We start from the raw sequence: 14,546 nt of genomic DNA, 5'->3' as shown, positions 1-14,546 counted from the left end.
AGTAGAGCAGGGCCCCCACAACGAATTCAGAAGGAAGCCTCTCCAAGCTTTCGCACTCAGTATGGTTCTTTCCATCCTAAAGCAGTCCCCCAAGACTCTAGAAACTTTCCTGTCTTGTTTTGCTTTTGGTCCCTCAGGAGTACTACGGTAGCTACCAGGGTGACCACCAGTCACCTCTCCTGCTCACCCGCTCTTTCTAACCATCCATAACCCTCGTCGTGCCTTATGGGTAATTGCTAGCATGCCAGTGGGTATTAGTGCCGAACTGTAGCCGATTAACACTCAGCGTGCTCCTTTCTGTTGCCTTTGGTTACTTATCATTTGGATTCTTCTGTGTTCCTTGTTTGTATGTTTAAGTTTTGTCTTTGGATTCCCAGTGATGGGAAAGTAGGTGCTTAAAAAATGTTCTTTTTGATCAGAAACCATCTGAATCAGCAGCAGAATATTGTTAAAGGGGTAGGACTTTTGGCCCACTGGGCAACCTGGAATGTCTGAAAGCCTCTGCCATTTCCCAAATTCAGCACAACCTGGTCTCCTTTACCTGTGAGCTCAGCTCATTTCCTATCTCTGCTGACTGTCCAAGATTAGAGAGACAAGCAGACTAAATTTATGGGCTGCCTATTCAGTTGCACATCATAATCTGAGCAGCGGGCATTTTTCATCCACTTTATTTTGAGCTGTGGATGGTTAGACCATCCTTCATTTTACTGGGGGTTCCACATTAAAGTTTTTACTTTGTAGCATTCTTTGGCTTGACCCTGCTATGTGTTTGTGAACTGGATTTTGTACCCCAGGGTTTACACAGAGGAGCAAGGGAGGCTAGTCCATATAAGAGAGTTGCTGGGTCATTATTGGCTTGGGGGTCATTTCCTTAATCGCTGTTTTCAGCTCTATAGTTCTGGAGTTGGCTCCTGTGTAGACTGTGCATCTGGAAACCTGGTGACACTCTCTCCCTGCAGTGACGGCCGACAGCAACAGGTAATGGGGTGGAGGGGGTGAGGGGTGGGGTCATGGTTTCATCCAGATCAGAGAGCCGGCCCAAGGTGAAATGGTCAAGCAGCTGAACCTCATCTTCGGTGCCCCACCATTCACCGCAGGATCGTAGATGACAAGTAAAGGGATCCTGGAGATGATGCAATCCCACTCCCTCATTTGAGAGAGGAGTGGGCAGAGGCTCAGAGAGGGGCTGGAATGTGCCCCAGGCCACACAGGACATAGCAGAGCTGGGATTCCAGCTGAGGTCCTCTGCCCACCTAACACCTCTCCTTTTACGAGCTCTCACTCCTGCCCACACACACATCCAGAGTCCTTGTGCTTCAATGCAGACTGAATATCTGGCCCTCTGCACTGTGACACCCCACGTGACTTATCCTTCTCAGCAGTGCCCCATGGGCCAGACCCTATCCCCATGTCAGGGTTCTAGCACCAATAGTAACAATGACATCTTACTTGGGAATGGAGCCAGAGAGGCCCTTCACAAACACCGTCTTGTTTAATCCTCACAGCCCACTCCTACTTCCCATCCCACTCACTGAGGCTATGAGTGCATGACAACCCCATTTTACAGATGGGCAAACTCGGGCTGAATTAGGAAGTGAAGAACTCCCCGAAAACACACATCAATTAAATGGCAGACCCACGGTGGGTAGAGTGGGTACAGTGGAAATGAGCCCGTGGCTTGGAGTCAGAGGACCCAGTTCAAAGCCCACCTGTGCGAACTCTGACGTGTCACTGAACTTCTCTGGGCCCCTGTAAAATGAGAAGGCTCCCAAATCCCACAGGCCTATGGCTTGTACCTAGGTCTCCCGACTCTTAATCCACGCTCCATTCGCTTCCACGGGCCAGCTAACAGAAAGGTGATGAGATCATAGAACCTGACATTCAGAGATGGTCTGTGCTCATCACAGCAGCTCATCACAACCTCCCTGGGAGGTTGGTATTCTCTCTGTTTTACAGGTGAGGATACCGCAGCTCAGAAAGATTGAACGGCTACACGACCAGTAGTGTCTGAATCACAGTCGTGCTGCTACTAAGTCATGTGTGACCTTTGGCAAGTCACTCCTCCATTCTGGGCCTCAGTTTCCTCATTTGCAAAATGAGGAAATAGGGATAAAGAACCACTGTGGGGAGCAGCTAGGTGGCACAGTGGATAAAGCACTGGCCCTGGATTTAGGAGTACCTGAGTTCAAATCCGGCCTCAGACACTTGACACATACTAGCTGTGTGACCCTGGGCAAGTCACTTAACCCCCATTGCCCCACCAAAAAAAAAAAAAGAACCACTGGGCTCCTGTCTAGCTCTAAATCTATGGGTGGGAGTAGGATTCCTCCCTCCCCCCCCCCTCTCTCTCTCACATTGAGTTGCATTTCATGAAACCCTGGCTAGTCCCCCTGGGAGACAGAGTGGTCTGGAGGTGGTCTCAGTGGCCATGCTCTCTCTCTCTTTATATATTATATATATGTTTATGAAATATGTGTACACACACACACGCGCGCACGCACACACACACACACACACACACACATACATCCCCTCTTTTTAAATCACTTTCAATTCTTGAAAATTTCCCTCCCTTTTCCCCAACCCAGCAGTTGCTGTTCAATGCTTTTTCAGTTGTGTCCAACTCTTCATGACCCTATTTGGGGTTTTCTTAGCAGAGAGGTTGGAGTGATTTGCCAATTCCTTCTCCACCTCATTTTTACAGATGAGCAAACTGAGGCAAACAGGCTTCAGTGACTTGCCCAGGGTCACCCAGCTAGTAAGTCTGAGGCTGGATTTGAACTCAGGTCTTCCTGACTTCAGACAGGGTGCTCTATCCATTGTGCCACCTAGCTCCCTAACCCAGCAAGCCATTACTTATAAGAAAGGATAAAAAAAGAGAAGGGGGGAAAAGCCATGTAGCAAAACCACCAAACACCTGCATCTTGGCAGCCCCACTAATGAACATACTCTTCCTTGCAGCACCTGGAATACACCAGCAAGAAGCAAATCAGCTGTGGACAGGACCCCACGCTCTGCTTGACCGTGAACCTAGAAGGCCGGGTGATTCTCCAGAACTGCACAGAGGAGACTCACTCCTTCCAGAGGCAGCACTGGGACGTTCAGGAGGTACGGAGTCCACCTGGGAGGAGGCTGGCAGAGATGCAGCCAAGAGCTAGCTCGGGGGGCTCTGCAGACTCGGGGCTTTTAGGATGGAGAAGCTCATCTCTGTTGCTCCTATTTTGTTCACCAGGTTAAGTCACCCACAGTCAAAAGGCAAAGCGAATGTTCTTGGTAAATCCAGATAACCTTGACTCTGTTGAAGAAAGGTACTGGCTCCTTGGAATCTCGGGGTACTTAGGACAGCTCTGACACTGAGAGTGAGTGGTTGGGGGGAGTGGAATTGAATGAGGGAGCACGATTTTAGGGGCACCAGCGAGGACATCTTCCCCACAATGATCTAGACATCTCTGCAGTCTGGTGCCTGCCCTCAATATCCAACAATGTGGTTACTGATGTTGACTCATCAGGCTCTCTTAACTGTCAGGTCTGAGGGTCCTTCCCCAGGCCCCCACCTTCTTGATGATAGCAGCAATCCACTCATGCACAATTAGAATGTAAGCACTTTGAAGGTAGGGATGGGTTTTTGCCCTTCTTTGTACCTGCGCCCTTAGCACTGGGGGTATTTCCTCGTGCCACATATCCGATCACTGCTCACTGTTGCCGTTCCTCTCTCTCCATCTCTCACCTCCACCCCCTTTTCCTCTACACTCACACAGTGGCCACCTCAGTTCAGCTCTCCTTCCCTTTTGCCTTCATTGTTGCTGCAGCCTCCTAACTGGTCACTCTGCTTCAAGGCCCTCACCCCTCCGGTCCATCCATATGGCTGCCGGTTATTTTCCTGACATGTCCATCTGACCCCACCACTCCCTATTCTGTAAACTCTGGGGGCTTCCTAATGCCCCCAGCATCAAATGTAAACACCTCTGTTTAGCTTTTTTTTTTGGTGGGGCAATGAAGGTTAAGTGACTTGCCCAGGGTCATACAGCTAGTAAGTGTTAAGTGTCTGAGGCCAGATTTGAACTCAGGTACTCCTGACTCCAGGGCTGGTGCTCTATCTACTTTGCCACCTAGCTGCCCCTTTTGTTTTCATTCTTGAAGAGGACCAGGACACCTGGGTGATGTCATGACTTGCAGTGAATTGGATTTAAGTGAGGGAGAGCTGTGCAAGGACACCAACCTCACTCTCTCCTCCAGATCCATCTGGGTCCAGTGGTAATACATAGATCGGGATAACTGGAGATAGCCCAGGATGTTTAAAGCAATTGGGGTTAAGTGACTAAACTAGTGTCTGAGGTGATAGTTGAACTCAGGTCCCCCCAACTTCAGGGCCAGGACTCTAACCACTGAGTCATCTAGCGCCCCACCAGAGCAGTGCAATGTATGAATGAACACAAAGTTTGGACCTGAGTTAGAATCATGGCCTTTACCAGCTTCTACTTGCCTTTGGCAAATCACTTAACCTCTTTGCCTCAGTTTCTTCGACTATAAAATGGAAATAATAATGGAACTCAGCTCTAGAGTTTTGTCAGAAACAAAGAAGATATTTTTAAAGTGCTCAGCACAGCTTGGCACAGTGAATGCTATACAAATGCTAGTTATTATTATTGTCTGAGTTGCTTCCTGAAAGCAATCACAATTTCTACAAAGTTACACAAGAGTGACCAGTCCATTAATCATGGTGGTGAGTTCTAGTTTTCTTCCCTTTTAAAAAAAAAATTATTATTTTTAACATTAAAAAAAATTTGAGTTCCAAATTCTCTCCCTCTCTCCAGTCTCTCCCCCACCTATTAAGAAAGCAAGCAGGGGCAGCTAGGTGGCGCAGTGGATAGAACACCAGCCCTGGATTCAGGAGGACCTGAGTTCAAATCCAGCCCCAGACACTTGACACTCACTAGCTGTGTGACCCTGGGCAAGTCACTTCACCCCAATTGCCTCACCAAAAAAAGAACAAAAAACAAACAAATACAAACAAACAAACAAAAAGAAAGCAAGCAACAACCTCACCTGATTTAATAACAACAAATCAACAGGCATCCATTAAACACTTACTGTGTGCCAGGCAAACACCATTACCTGACCTCAAGGTGGTCAGATTCTAGAAAGGGGACACAGAACAGAATGCAGTGGTGTCAGTTTCTGGGAAAAAGCACTGGCCTTGGTGGGGATGGAGGGGGAAAGGCTTCTCGTAGAAGGCCAGGTTTTAGTTGGGATCTGAGGGAAACCAGGGAGCCACAAGGTAGCATCAAAGAGGGAAAACAAAAGGTTTAATATGGAACTAAGTTTCTGGTTTTTTGTTTTTTGTTTGGATAAGTGGGTAATTCAAGTGGGAATCTGGTGGGCCTGCTTCCATTTATGACAGGAATCTTAGGCAAACAAGCTATTGTTGATTCAGCTTTCCAAGAAGTGAATAAACCCCTTCTGGAGGCTGAACCAGCGAAATGACAGGAATGAAGCGAGCCCAAATGTCACAGTGTAGTAGAGGGGGCAGTCTGGCTGGAATCTCCTTTAACCAACAATCCTGCTAACATCCCTAAGGGGCCCTCTCTAATCCTGAAGAAGAGAGGAGGATTCTGTTAGGTTCCATAATATGTTAGTCCTCCACAAGAGTGGAAGACCCTGGGTTCCTGAAGAGCATGTGGAGACCCCAGGGAAGCCAGTGGGCAGTGCTGAGAAGGGAGAGCGTTCCAGGCATGATGGACAGGCAGCCTGGAGATGGAACGTCTTGTTTATGGGACCAGAATCTTCCAACAGGCCAAATCACAATTTTATTTATTTATTTTTTTTATTCACAGTTGTTGGAAATATCCTTTTTTGCTTTGACTATGAGGCAGTATAGCATAGTGGGTAGAGTCCTGGATTTGGAATCAGAAGACTTGAGTTCAAATCCTGCCTCAGATACTTAATAGCTGTGTGACCCTAAGCGAGTCACTTAACCTCTGCCTGCTTCAGTTTTCTCATTTATAAGGTGAGGAAGTTGAACTCGATGACCCCTGAGGTTCACCTCTGAATCTATGATGAAAATTTGACAATGGGACAAATGAAATCATATTGAATGGTGGTAGTTTTTGGTTTTGTTTGGGTTTTTTTTTTAAATCTTGGGGAGGGAAAAGCCAGGTAGCAAGATTTGGGCTCCACAAATTTTTATATTTACTTATCCGCATACCTGGTTCTCTCTGTTAAATGCACCTCTTTTGGTTTCCCCAGTGTTTACCAACATCTGACACATCAGATGCGCTTCATGTTTCTTGACTGACTGAATAAATGACAGATGTTAATAGCTGATAAATGAACATTTTGGGAGGCAGGGGCTCCATTCTGGTCTCTGGATCCCTGGTGCCTGGCACATAGATTTCTTTTCTTTTCTTTTTTATTTTGGTGAGGCAATTAGGGTTAAGTGACTTGCCCAGGGTCACACAGCTAGTAAGTGTTAAGTGTCTGAGGTCGGATTTGAACTCAGGTCCTCCTGACTCCAGGGCCTGTGCTCTATCCACTGCGCCACCTGCTGCCCTGGCACATAGATTTCTAAGCCATGCTTTCTGAGTGGATAAACAAGGTGGGGATGCTTCCTTTTTTCTTTTCTAGAATGGAATGATTGTCCACATCCTTTCTGGGAAATGCATAGAAGCTGTAGAGAGGGACCGTGAGAAAAGCTTGTCTTTGCAGCTGTGTGATGGAAAAGCCAACCAGGCATGGAGGTTTGACCGCATCCAGGCCGTGGACCAGCGATGAGCACCAGGAACACCAGCCAGAAGCTTGGCCTCAGGGAAGGTCTGCAAAGGCCTCGACACAGCCCAAGACTCCAGAAGAAAAGGCGCCTTTGACCAAGCTCTCTGGCGGCTTGGACAATAGCAGCGGCGAAAGGAGCTCGGAGGCACAAGACCCATTTCCTGCCCGTGGGACCTTGGCCATGGTACTTCCTGCTTGAGGCCTCAATCTCCTCATCTGTAAAATGAGAGGGTCGGAGAACACGGCCTCTGAGGTCCCTTCCAACCCAAGCCTACAATCCTATAATGCTGGCAGATGTCCAGGAAATGAGCAAAATCTCTGGTGGTCAATCTGACGTCGCTTCTGGCTGCCCAAGAGGATGCGTATTCTTTGCCGCTGTGAGAAAGAGAATGTCTGGACAGCTACTGAGCTCAGCTGTCAGGATGACAAGATTGCCCCGTCTTAAATCCACCATCTTCACATCTGACATCATCTCCGACCGAGCCTACACAGGGCACGGGCATCTAATGGATTGACTTATTTGGCCCGAGTCCCTCCCGGTCATCTCTGTGGCCTGTGATGACAGGACGTGAAGGAGAAACAGGTTTTGTCCAGTGAATCCCCTTCCTGGCCAAATATGGCCACCTTGAACAAACCCCTTTACCTCTTTTGGCCTCAGAGATCGGGTTGAAAGACCTCTGAGGTCCCTTCTAGCTCCAAGTCTGTGGACTTAGGACATTGCCTACATCCTTGGGGAGAGACAATCAAAGGCTCCTGCTGAGGAGCTGTGGAAGGGGTGGTGGAGGAGGGAGGCGGGAGTCAGCAAAGCTTCTAAGTGAGTGTCTGGCTTAGCTGAGTAATCAGACCTCAAGGGAATCATGAGCTGGATCTAGGACGATGCTGATTCGGATCAATGAAAGCCCCTTTCATAAAAATGATGGAAGCCAGTATGTTTCCAGTGCTTTCACCTCCACCGCCTCCCAGAATGCTCACTACACCACCTTGTAAAGCAGGCAGGAGGGGCAGCTAGGTGGCACAGTGGATAAAGCACTGGCCCTGGATTCAGGAGTACCTGAATTCAAATCCAGCCTCAGACACTTGATACTTACTAGCTGTGTGACCCTGGGCAAGTCACTTAACCCTCATTGCCCCGCCAAAAAAAAAAAAAAGCAGACAGGGAAGATACTGGGGTCCCCCTGTACAGGCAGAGGCAGGGACTGGAGGGTCCCATGGTGATCTGGTGGCAGAAAACTGACATCTCTGACTCCTAGCGCACCTAGTGTACCTCTACCAGACCTGGCAGCCTCTTCAGACTGTTTCTGCCTCCTCTCTCTTCCCTGCACCTAGGTTCCCATCTCTCTACCTGGCCCCGGCCCCCATGTGAATCAACCAGATGTCATTTGTTATTCCAATTTTAACCCTTATGACAGAAACCAGAAAGCAGAGCCAGGCACACCCAGCAGCCGAGGTAAAATGTGAAACAACACTGTTTCTAATACTGTTATACATATGGTTCTGTGTCTTATGAAAGCAATGAATCATTCATACACACACGTATACTCATAGGGCCGCCAAGAAAGGGTCCTTCAAGTCCTGCTTCTGACACATACACAAATCATTTAACCCTGCAGGGCCTCCCCCAACTCTCTCCAAGACTAGTACATACATACACACACACATAATGGCATGTCTATGTATGTATATATATGGATGCTGGCAGCCAGGTGTAGTGGATAAAAGGCTGGCCTCAAAGGCAGTAAGACCCGGGTTAAAGCTAGCACATATTAGCTACGTGACCCTGGACAAATTATTTAACCTGTCAGTGCCTCCAAGAGACACTTCTATGCCTACAAGTGTCTGAATGCTTGTTGATCTGCATTTGTGGAGAGTTTTCCCACCAGGAGTTCCTTATATCAATGAAATCAAGTCTAAAGCTCCACCCAAAAAAAGTATAGTTGGCTACAAAGTTTTAACCCCTATTCTTTTGAGTATGATGAATATAGAGAGAGAGCAAGCATTGATGCATTCTCCTTAACAAGGATGTGGGTTGGAGAGGAGTGGGAGGGAGGATATTCTATCAAGGGGGAGCAGAAACTGGTCAAAGCTCTCAAAGGAAGGAGCAGGTAGATCCCTCTCCCCACCCACCCCCCAAATGGGAAGGAGGTTGACCACATTTAGCAAGGGATCCTGGAAACCAATGGACTAGAAAGTGGTTGGTAAATAGAAAGCGCCTAATAAGTGCTTGTTAACTTCATTGGGAAATCTCTCCACATGACAATGTACAAGTTTTGCTTAAATCCATTGCCAGATTATCCTGCTTCTTCAAAAGCATGAATGAAATAATCCAGCTCTCCCTAAAATAGAGCACCACCCCCATTCTCAGAACATGAATGTCTGAATTTGGAAACTTCCCTCCAAAGACATCCATCTTCTGCAAGAAGTGAATGAATCTAATGTATTCCCAATGAGTAAAACCAAACAGATTTTACAGGCTTGAAGGGATGCTCTCCTCCCAACTTCTGTCACGTGGGCACGTTAACTTTCCAATACATGCTAAGTATTCAATCCATTTCTTCTTCCCTGTGTTATGCTCCAGACGGCCTTATTTTATCTTCAAAGGAAAAAAATCGCTGCACGACGAACGCCTTTTCCTAACTTTAGATTTATCTCAGTTTGAAAGAAATCCTGAAATTCTCAGCAACAATTCCAAAACTGAGTGCGGAAAGATGGCATGAAAAAGTCTGCCACAACTACTATGTAGGGATTATTCAGAGGTAAAGAAAGAAGGAGAAAAGATTTCTAATTTTTACACGAATTTTACTATTGGTATTTTAAGTGTTTGAACCAGAAATTACTGGGTTAAATTAATATAATGAAATAAAAAGTTTATTTCAACTGTACCTTTTGTGGTTAATAGTAATTAAGAAGAGGATACAGACAAGAATGAAGGGCTTCTTGGTCCACTCTGTTTAACCAACTCCTTGACATTATTACCACCACCACCCCCAAAGTAACTGGGGTTAAGTGACTTGCCCAGGGTCACACAGCTAGTAAGTAAGTGTCAAGTGTCTGAGGCTGGATTTGAACTCAGGTCCTCCTTAATCCAGGGCCAGTGCTCTATCCACTGCACCACCTAGCTGCCCTTCCTTGACATTATTTTGAACAGAAATGGTCTTCAGAACCTAAGTCCTTACAGCACCTTTAAAAAAAAAAAATCAAATTTTTAACCTATTCTAGAGGATCTTTGGGTTTTCTGGTTCATTGAGGCTCTTAGCTTTGATCTGGGCTCCTCTAGCTTGTCAATGAGTCAGTCTTTTCTTTGCTTTCACTCAGGCCTCGAGAAAGCCCAGTGACCAGGCTCCAAATTTAGAAAAGGAAAACAAATTCCAAGTCCCATCTACAAATGTCGATCACAATCCAAGTTATGTATTTAAGTGGCCCTTTAAAAATGGGGTTTATTGGGGGCAGCTAGGTGGCGCAGTGGATAAAATGCCGGCCCTGGATTCAGGAGGACCTGAGTTCAAATCCAGCCTCAGACACTTGACACTTACTAGCTGTGTGACCCTGGGCAAGTCACTTAACCCCCATTGCCCCGCCCCCCCCAAAAAAAAGAAAAAAAAAGGGGGGGTTATTGAGACATGTTTTGGTTTTCATACAGATAGTTTTATGTAACATTTTAGTATAAAGATGGAGAGCAGGTATTGAGGGCATGCAACAGGGGGATGGTGTTAATGAAGGAGAGAGGGCTGGAGAGTGTGGAAAAAGGAGAGACAGACCAGGAGAGATGGGAGGAAGAGAGAGCTAGGGGCTGGGGACCCAGGGACCCGAGTGGTCCAACCACAAAGAATCTATGTGGTCAGTGCTTACAGTCATGCTTTGGATTTCATAGCAATGACGCTGACTCATCAAACCTGGATGTTCTTGCAGAGTCTGTCAGTATCTTCTCATTCCTCTTCCAAGCCTGACACTCCAGATTGATTCTTTGCTCTTTACCCAGTAACAGGACCCTCCTCTTACTGCCATAAACCTGCTCTCGTTGCAATCCCAAGATAACTCTACTTTTGAGGGGCCATTGAAAGTCACCTTTGGGGCAGCTAGGTGGTGCAGTGGATAAAGCACCAGCTCTGGATTCAGAAGGGCCTGAATTCAAATCCAGCCTCGGACACTTGACACTTACTAGCCGTGTGACCCTGGGCAAGTCACTTAACCCTCCTTGTCCCACGGAAAAAAAAAAAAAGAAAAAAGAAAAAGTCGCCTTCATGTCACATGTTCATGACGTCTAAACTTCAACTGGGCCCTCAGTACTATGGAGAAATTATTTGATTCAATTCTCTCTATCTCTATATATCATACATTCTGCAGAAATTGTTATAAACCTGCTCCTCCTTCCTTAAAAACCCAGCTTGAACCCTCTCTGTGAGCAGATGACCTCACCCATCTACTTCACTCAAAAAACTAGTTTCTCAAACCTGCTTTTTCTTCTTCTTCTTCTTCTGGCTTTTACAAATTTATTTCAAAGATAGATCAAGAAAAAAACACAAGTATCTCCATACTGCCCCCTATAGCACGTCACTGGGGGAGATCACTGGGGGAGAGGAGGCTCAAAACTTAGCTCAATTCTTATATAACATGGGGTCCCACTAAGTTTACATCCTGATGCAGCATAACTGCTGGACGAGTCCAGCTCAGCCCCTGCTGACCTGGGTCTTGGTCACTACTCTCAAGGGTCACTCCTTGGGACATTAAGGCTGTACTGGCTACAAACCTGGATGGACTCTGACACACCAGGATGCCAGGGTGTCCTCCTGACCTTTCAAAACTCACAAGGTTGGTGGCTCCCTTCCCTTCCGCCATAACCAATGCAGAAGCCAAAGAGTGAGGCTGTTACTCTGGGCCAAGTGCCCTCAGATGGGACAAGGCCCCAGCGTCTCTCCCCTTTTTGCATGGCCTCTCACCCGACACTAGGAGGGAATAAGTCCAACAGGGAACAGAGCAACCTGGTGCAAGAGACGCTTTGTTTCTCAAGTATCCACGTCCATCTAATGAAATGCATGTGTCCCTTCTCTTGACTGTACCTCTCACCAAGAACTGACAAACCCTCGAACTAGCTCCTCCTTTAAGAAGTAGAATGTAAACTCCCTGAAGGGGGGGGGTCTCTGGAAAGGCACAGAGGCCAAGGAGAGTATTCTAGTTGGTCTGGAGCATAAGAGTGCGTGAAGGACAAGAATGTGAAATGAGGCTAGAGAGGTTGGTTGGAGATGTATTCGACTGCCAGTTAGGGTTTGATCCTGGAAGCAACGGGCAGCCATGGAAGATTTTCATTGGGGGGGGGGGGTGAGTAGTGATAGGGAATGACAAGACTCTCCTGGAAAGCCCAAAACAGCCTACACAACACTGCCTAATTCAGTGGACCTTTTCTCCAATGGACACAACTGCAAGATAAAAAATTCCACATGATACGTAAGACTGCTCAGTGTTATGGAGGGAGGCTGTCTGCTTATTGGCATCATCCAGTGGCACCTTGCAAGGTGCCCCGTGTCTAGTCCAGGACTGATATGCTTTAATAATGACAAAGCCCAATAGGCAAAATGGGGGTGGGGAGACATAGAAAGGATTTGTGCTACGTGAGACAACGAAGATCTCACAAATGCTCTCCTTGTCTTCGGGGAACTTAATTTTGCTGGCAGGGATACGACACATAGATACACATGATACAAAGTGTGCTGAAGTAGACACAATAGCTCAGAAGGCTGGGGGGGGGGGGAGGGAGAGCTGTGATCCACACCCAACAATGGGTGTGTAGAAAGCCTGGTGCTGTTGACCTGAGCAGTCTGAGCACTGATTGTAGTTTTCCCACACGGCGTGTGGTTTCTTTGTGGTAGAGTTATTTGCCCACACAAGCATGAATCTGATTTGTTTTCTATAAAGAAGGCTTGACAATCTAAATTTGGTAATTGTTAACACTCCAAACTAGTCATTAACCATCTGTCCACCCCCCTGGTAATTCCCCTGCAGTTGTTACTGGATTCGGTATTGTTTCTGTTCCTAAATTTGTGGGGAGTGAAGCTATGGGGTTCCCGGCAGTCTGTCAACATTTATGGAGGGCTTGTTGTGTGAATGGCACTACCCAGCCCTGTTCTGAGGGAGAAGAAGGTCATAAAGAGAAGCGAAGCCATGTCCTGGTCCCAGAAAAGACTAGGGAATAAACACATACATTTCAATTAAAAATGCTTACAAAGTTATTTGAGTTGGTGTGCTAGGCCCTCTTCCCCAAAGTACAGAAGCCAGGGGAAACACATCTACTGAAATATCTAGAAGTGACTGGTGAATCCCTAAGGCTTAACTATTAGGGTGCCAATGGAATTCCAAGCCAGGCGTATATGTTGTTGCCTGGCTCACTTATGCCCCCCCCCACATTCCTCATTTTATGGTGTTTCCTTACTATCTCAGAATGGTGCGTTTTGTGGGGTGTCTTGAGATCCCTCCAGCTTCAGAGAAGACCCTGTGCAGAATTGGCTGTCCCTGTGCTGCACCCCGTTTTCCATTCTTATCCGTGTTTACCCTGTGCTCTGACCATGAACGACATCAAGGCAGGGAGCAGGGGCTCATACAAGGGTGTGTAGCCCCTTCCCAGAGAACATCCTGCATGTAGCCCACGTGAAAAAGGGATTTATGATAGATGAGGCCTTCCACATGCATATGACATCAGATTCATTGACTCGGGGCCCTAAAACTCTGCAATCTCCTAAACTGGATTTATAATAACCTGAGAAGTCCAGCCTGATTGTCCGCATATGAAAAAGCAAGTGTATAACAAAAACGCTAAATGCCTTGCCTGGCAGTTCCCAAGCTCTGTGGTCTCAGGACAAAATTGATTTGCTTTCCTAGAATTTCTTTCATGCTGTTGTTCTACTGAGAATTTCTCCACTGTTCACTATGGTAACAACTGTGCGATGGCTTGGGTGTTCAACAAATATTGATTTAAATTTTGTAAGCCAAATGGAGATTTAAAACATTTTGCATGGATTGAGAACATTTTAAACTGATTTTCTTCTAAAAGTCCCTTTTCATATAATTTTACCAAGAAATAATTTTCAAAATTATTTCCTAGTCAAATATGTAATTATGAGCAATTTGCTTTGTGGGGAACATTGATGAATTTTCAGTTACACCCATAAAAAAATCAAAACCCAAACCCAAAAACCTCTAATTACTCACACCTGCAGATGCTGTCACTTAAAGTGAGCTATAAAACCAGCAGCCTGGATATGCTGGAAAATTCAACTATCTGCTTAAATCAGGGACCACACCCCAAATTAGGCCCAGGTTGAAGCTTTTCTTCCTCCATGTTCTTTGATGGTTGGTTCTTCTTAAGTGAATGTTCCAGGTGTGGGAGAACATGCAAGCCAAGCAGATAGTTCTATTAAAAAACATGGGGCTCTAGGGGCAGCTAGGTGGTGCAGGGGATAGAGCACTGGCCCTGGAGTCAGGAGGACCTGAGTTCAAATCCAACCTCAGACACTTAACACTTACTAGCTGTATGACCCTAGGCAAGTCACTTAACCCCAATTGCCTCACCCCCCCCCAAAAGCCCCCCCAAAAAAACCATGAGGCTCAATCTCTTTCATTTGGGACAGGCAATAATAATTGTACATTCCTGTCTAGCTTCTTAGATGGGGAGAACAAAAGGATCTGTCATCAAAGAAATATCACTACAGACAATTACCATCCCATCTCTACAACAACTTGTTTGGGGAAACAAGCACTTCATCAGAGCTTCAGAGCTGGAAAGGACCTGA

General features: G+C 46.5%; 1 protein-coding gene across 1 annotated transcript in view; it reads left to right on the top strand.

Moving 5' to 3' along the window:
• GALNT15 (polypeptide N-acetylgalactosaminyltransferase 15) overlaps nucleotides 1–9,600 on the top strand; it is a 43,231-nt gene extending 33,631 nt beyond the window's left edge. The window contains exons 8-10 of the mRNA XM_043965587.1: nucleotides 889–978; nucleotides 2,962–3,108; nucleotides 6,625–9,600. Coding sequence (XP_043821522.1) covers nucleotides 889–978; nucleotides 2,962–3,108; nucleotides 6,625–6,771 — 384 coding nt within the window. The 3' untranslated portion in view covers nucleotides 6,772–9,600. The remainder of the gene's footprint in view (nucleotides 1–888; nucleotides 979–2,961; nucleotides 3,109–6,624) is intronic.
• Nucleotides 9,601–14,546: the final 4,946 nt, after the last annotated feature.

This window comes from Dromiciops gliroides, chromosome 5, assembly GCF_019393635.1.
Source record: "Dromiciops gliroides isolate mDroGli1 chromosome 5, mDroGli1.pri, whole genome shotgun sequence".
In the NCBI taxonomy this organism is placed as follows: domain Eukaryota; kingdom Metazoa; phylum Chordata; class Mammalia; order Microbiotheria; family Microbiotheriidae; genus Dromiciops; species Dromiciops gliroides.
This window is presented reverse-complemented; position numbering and strand designations above follow the sequence as displayed.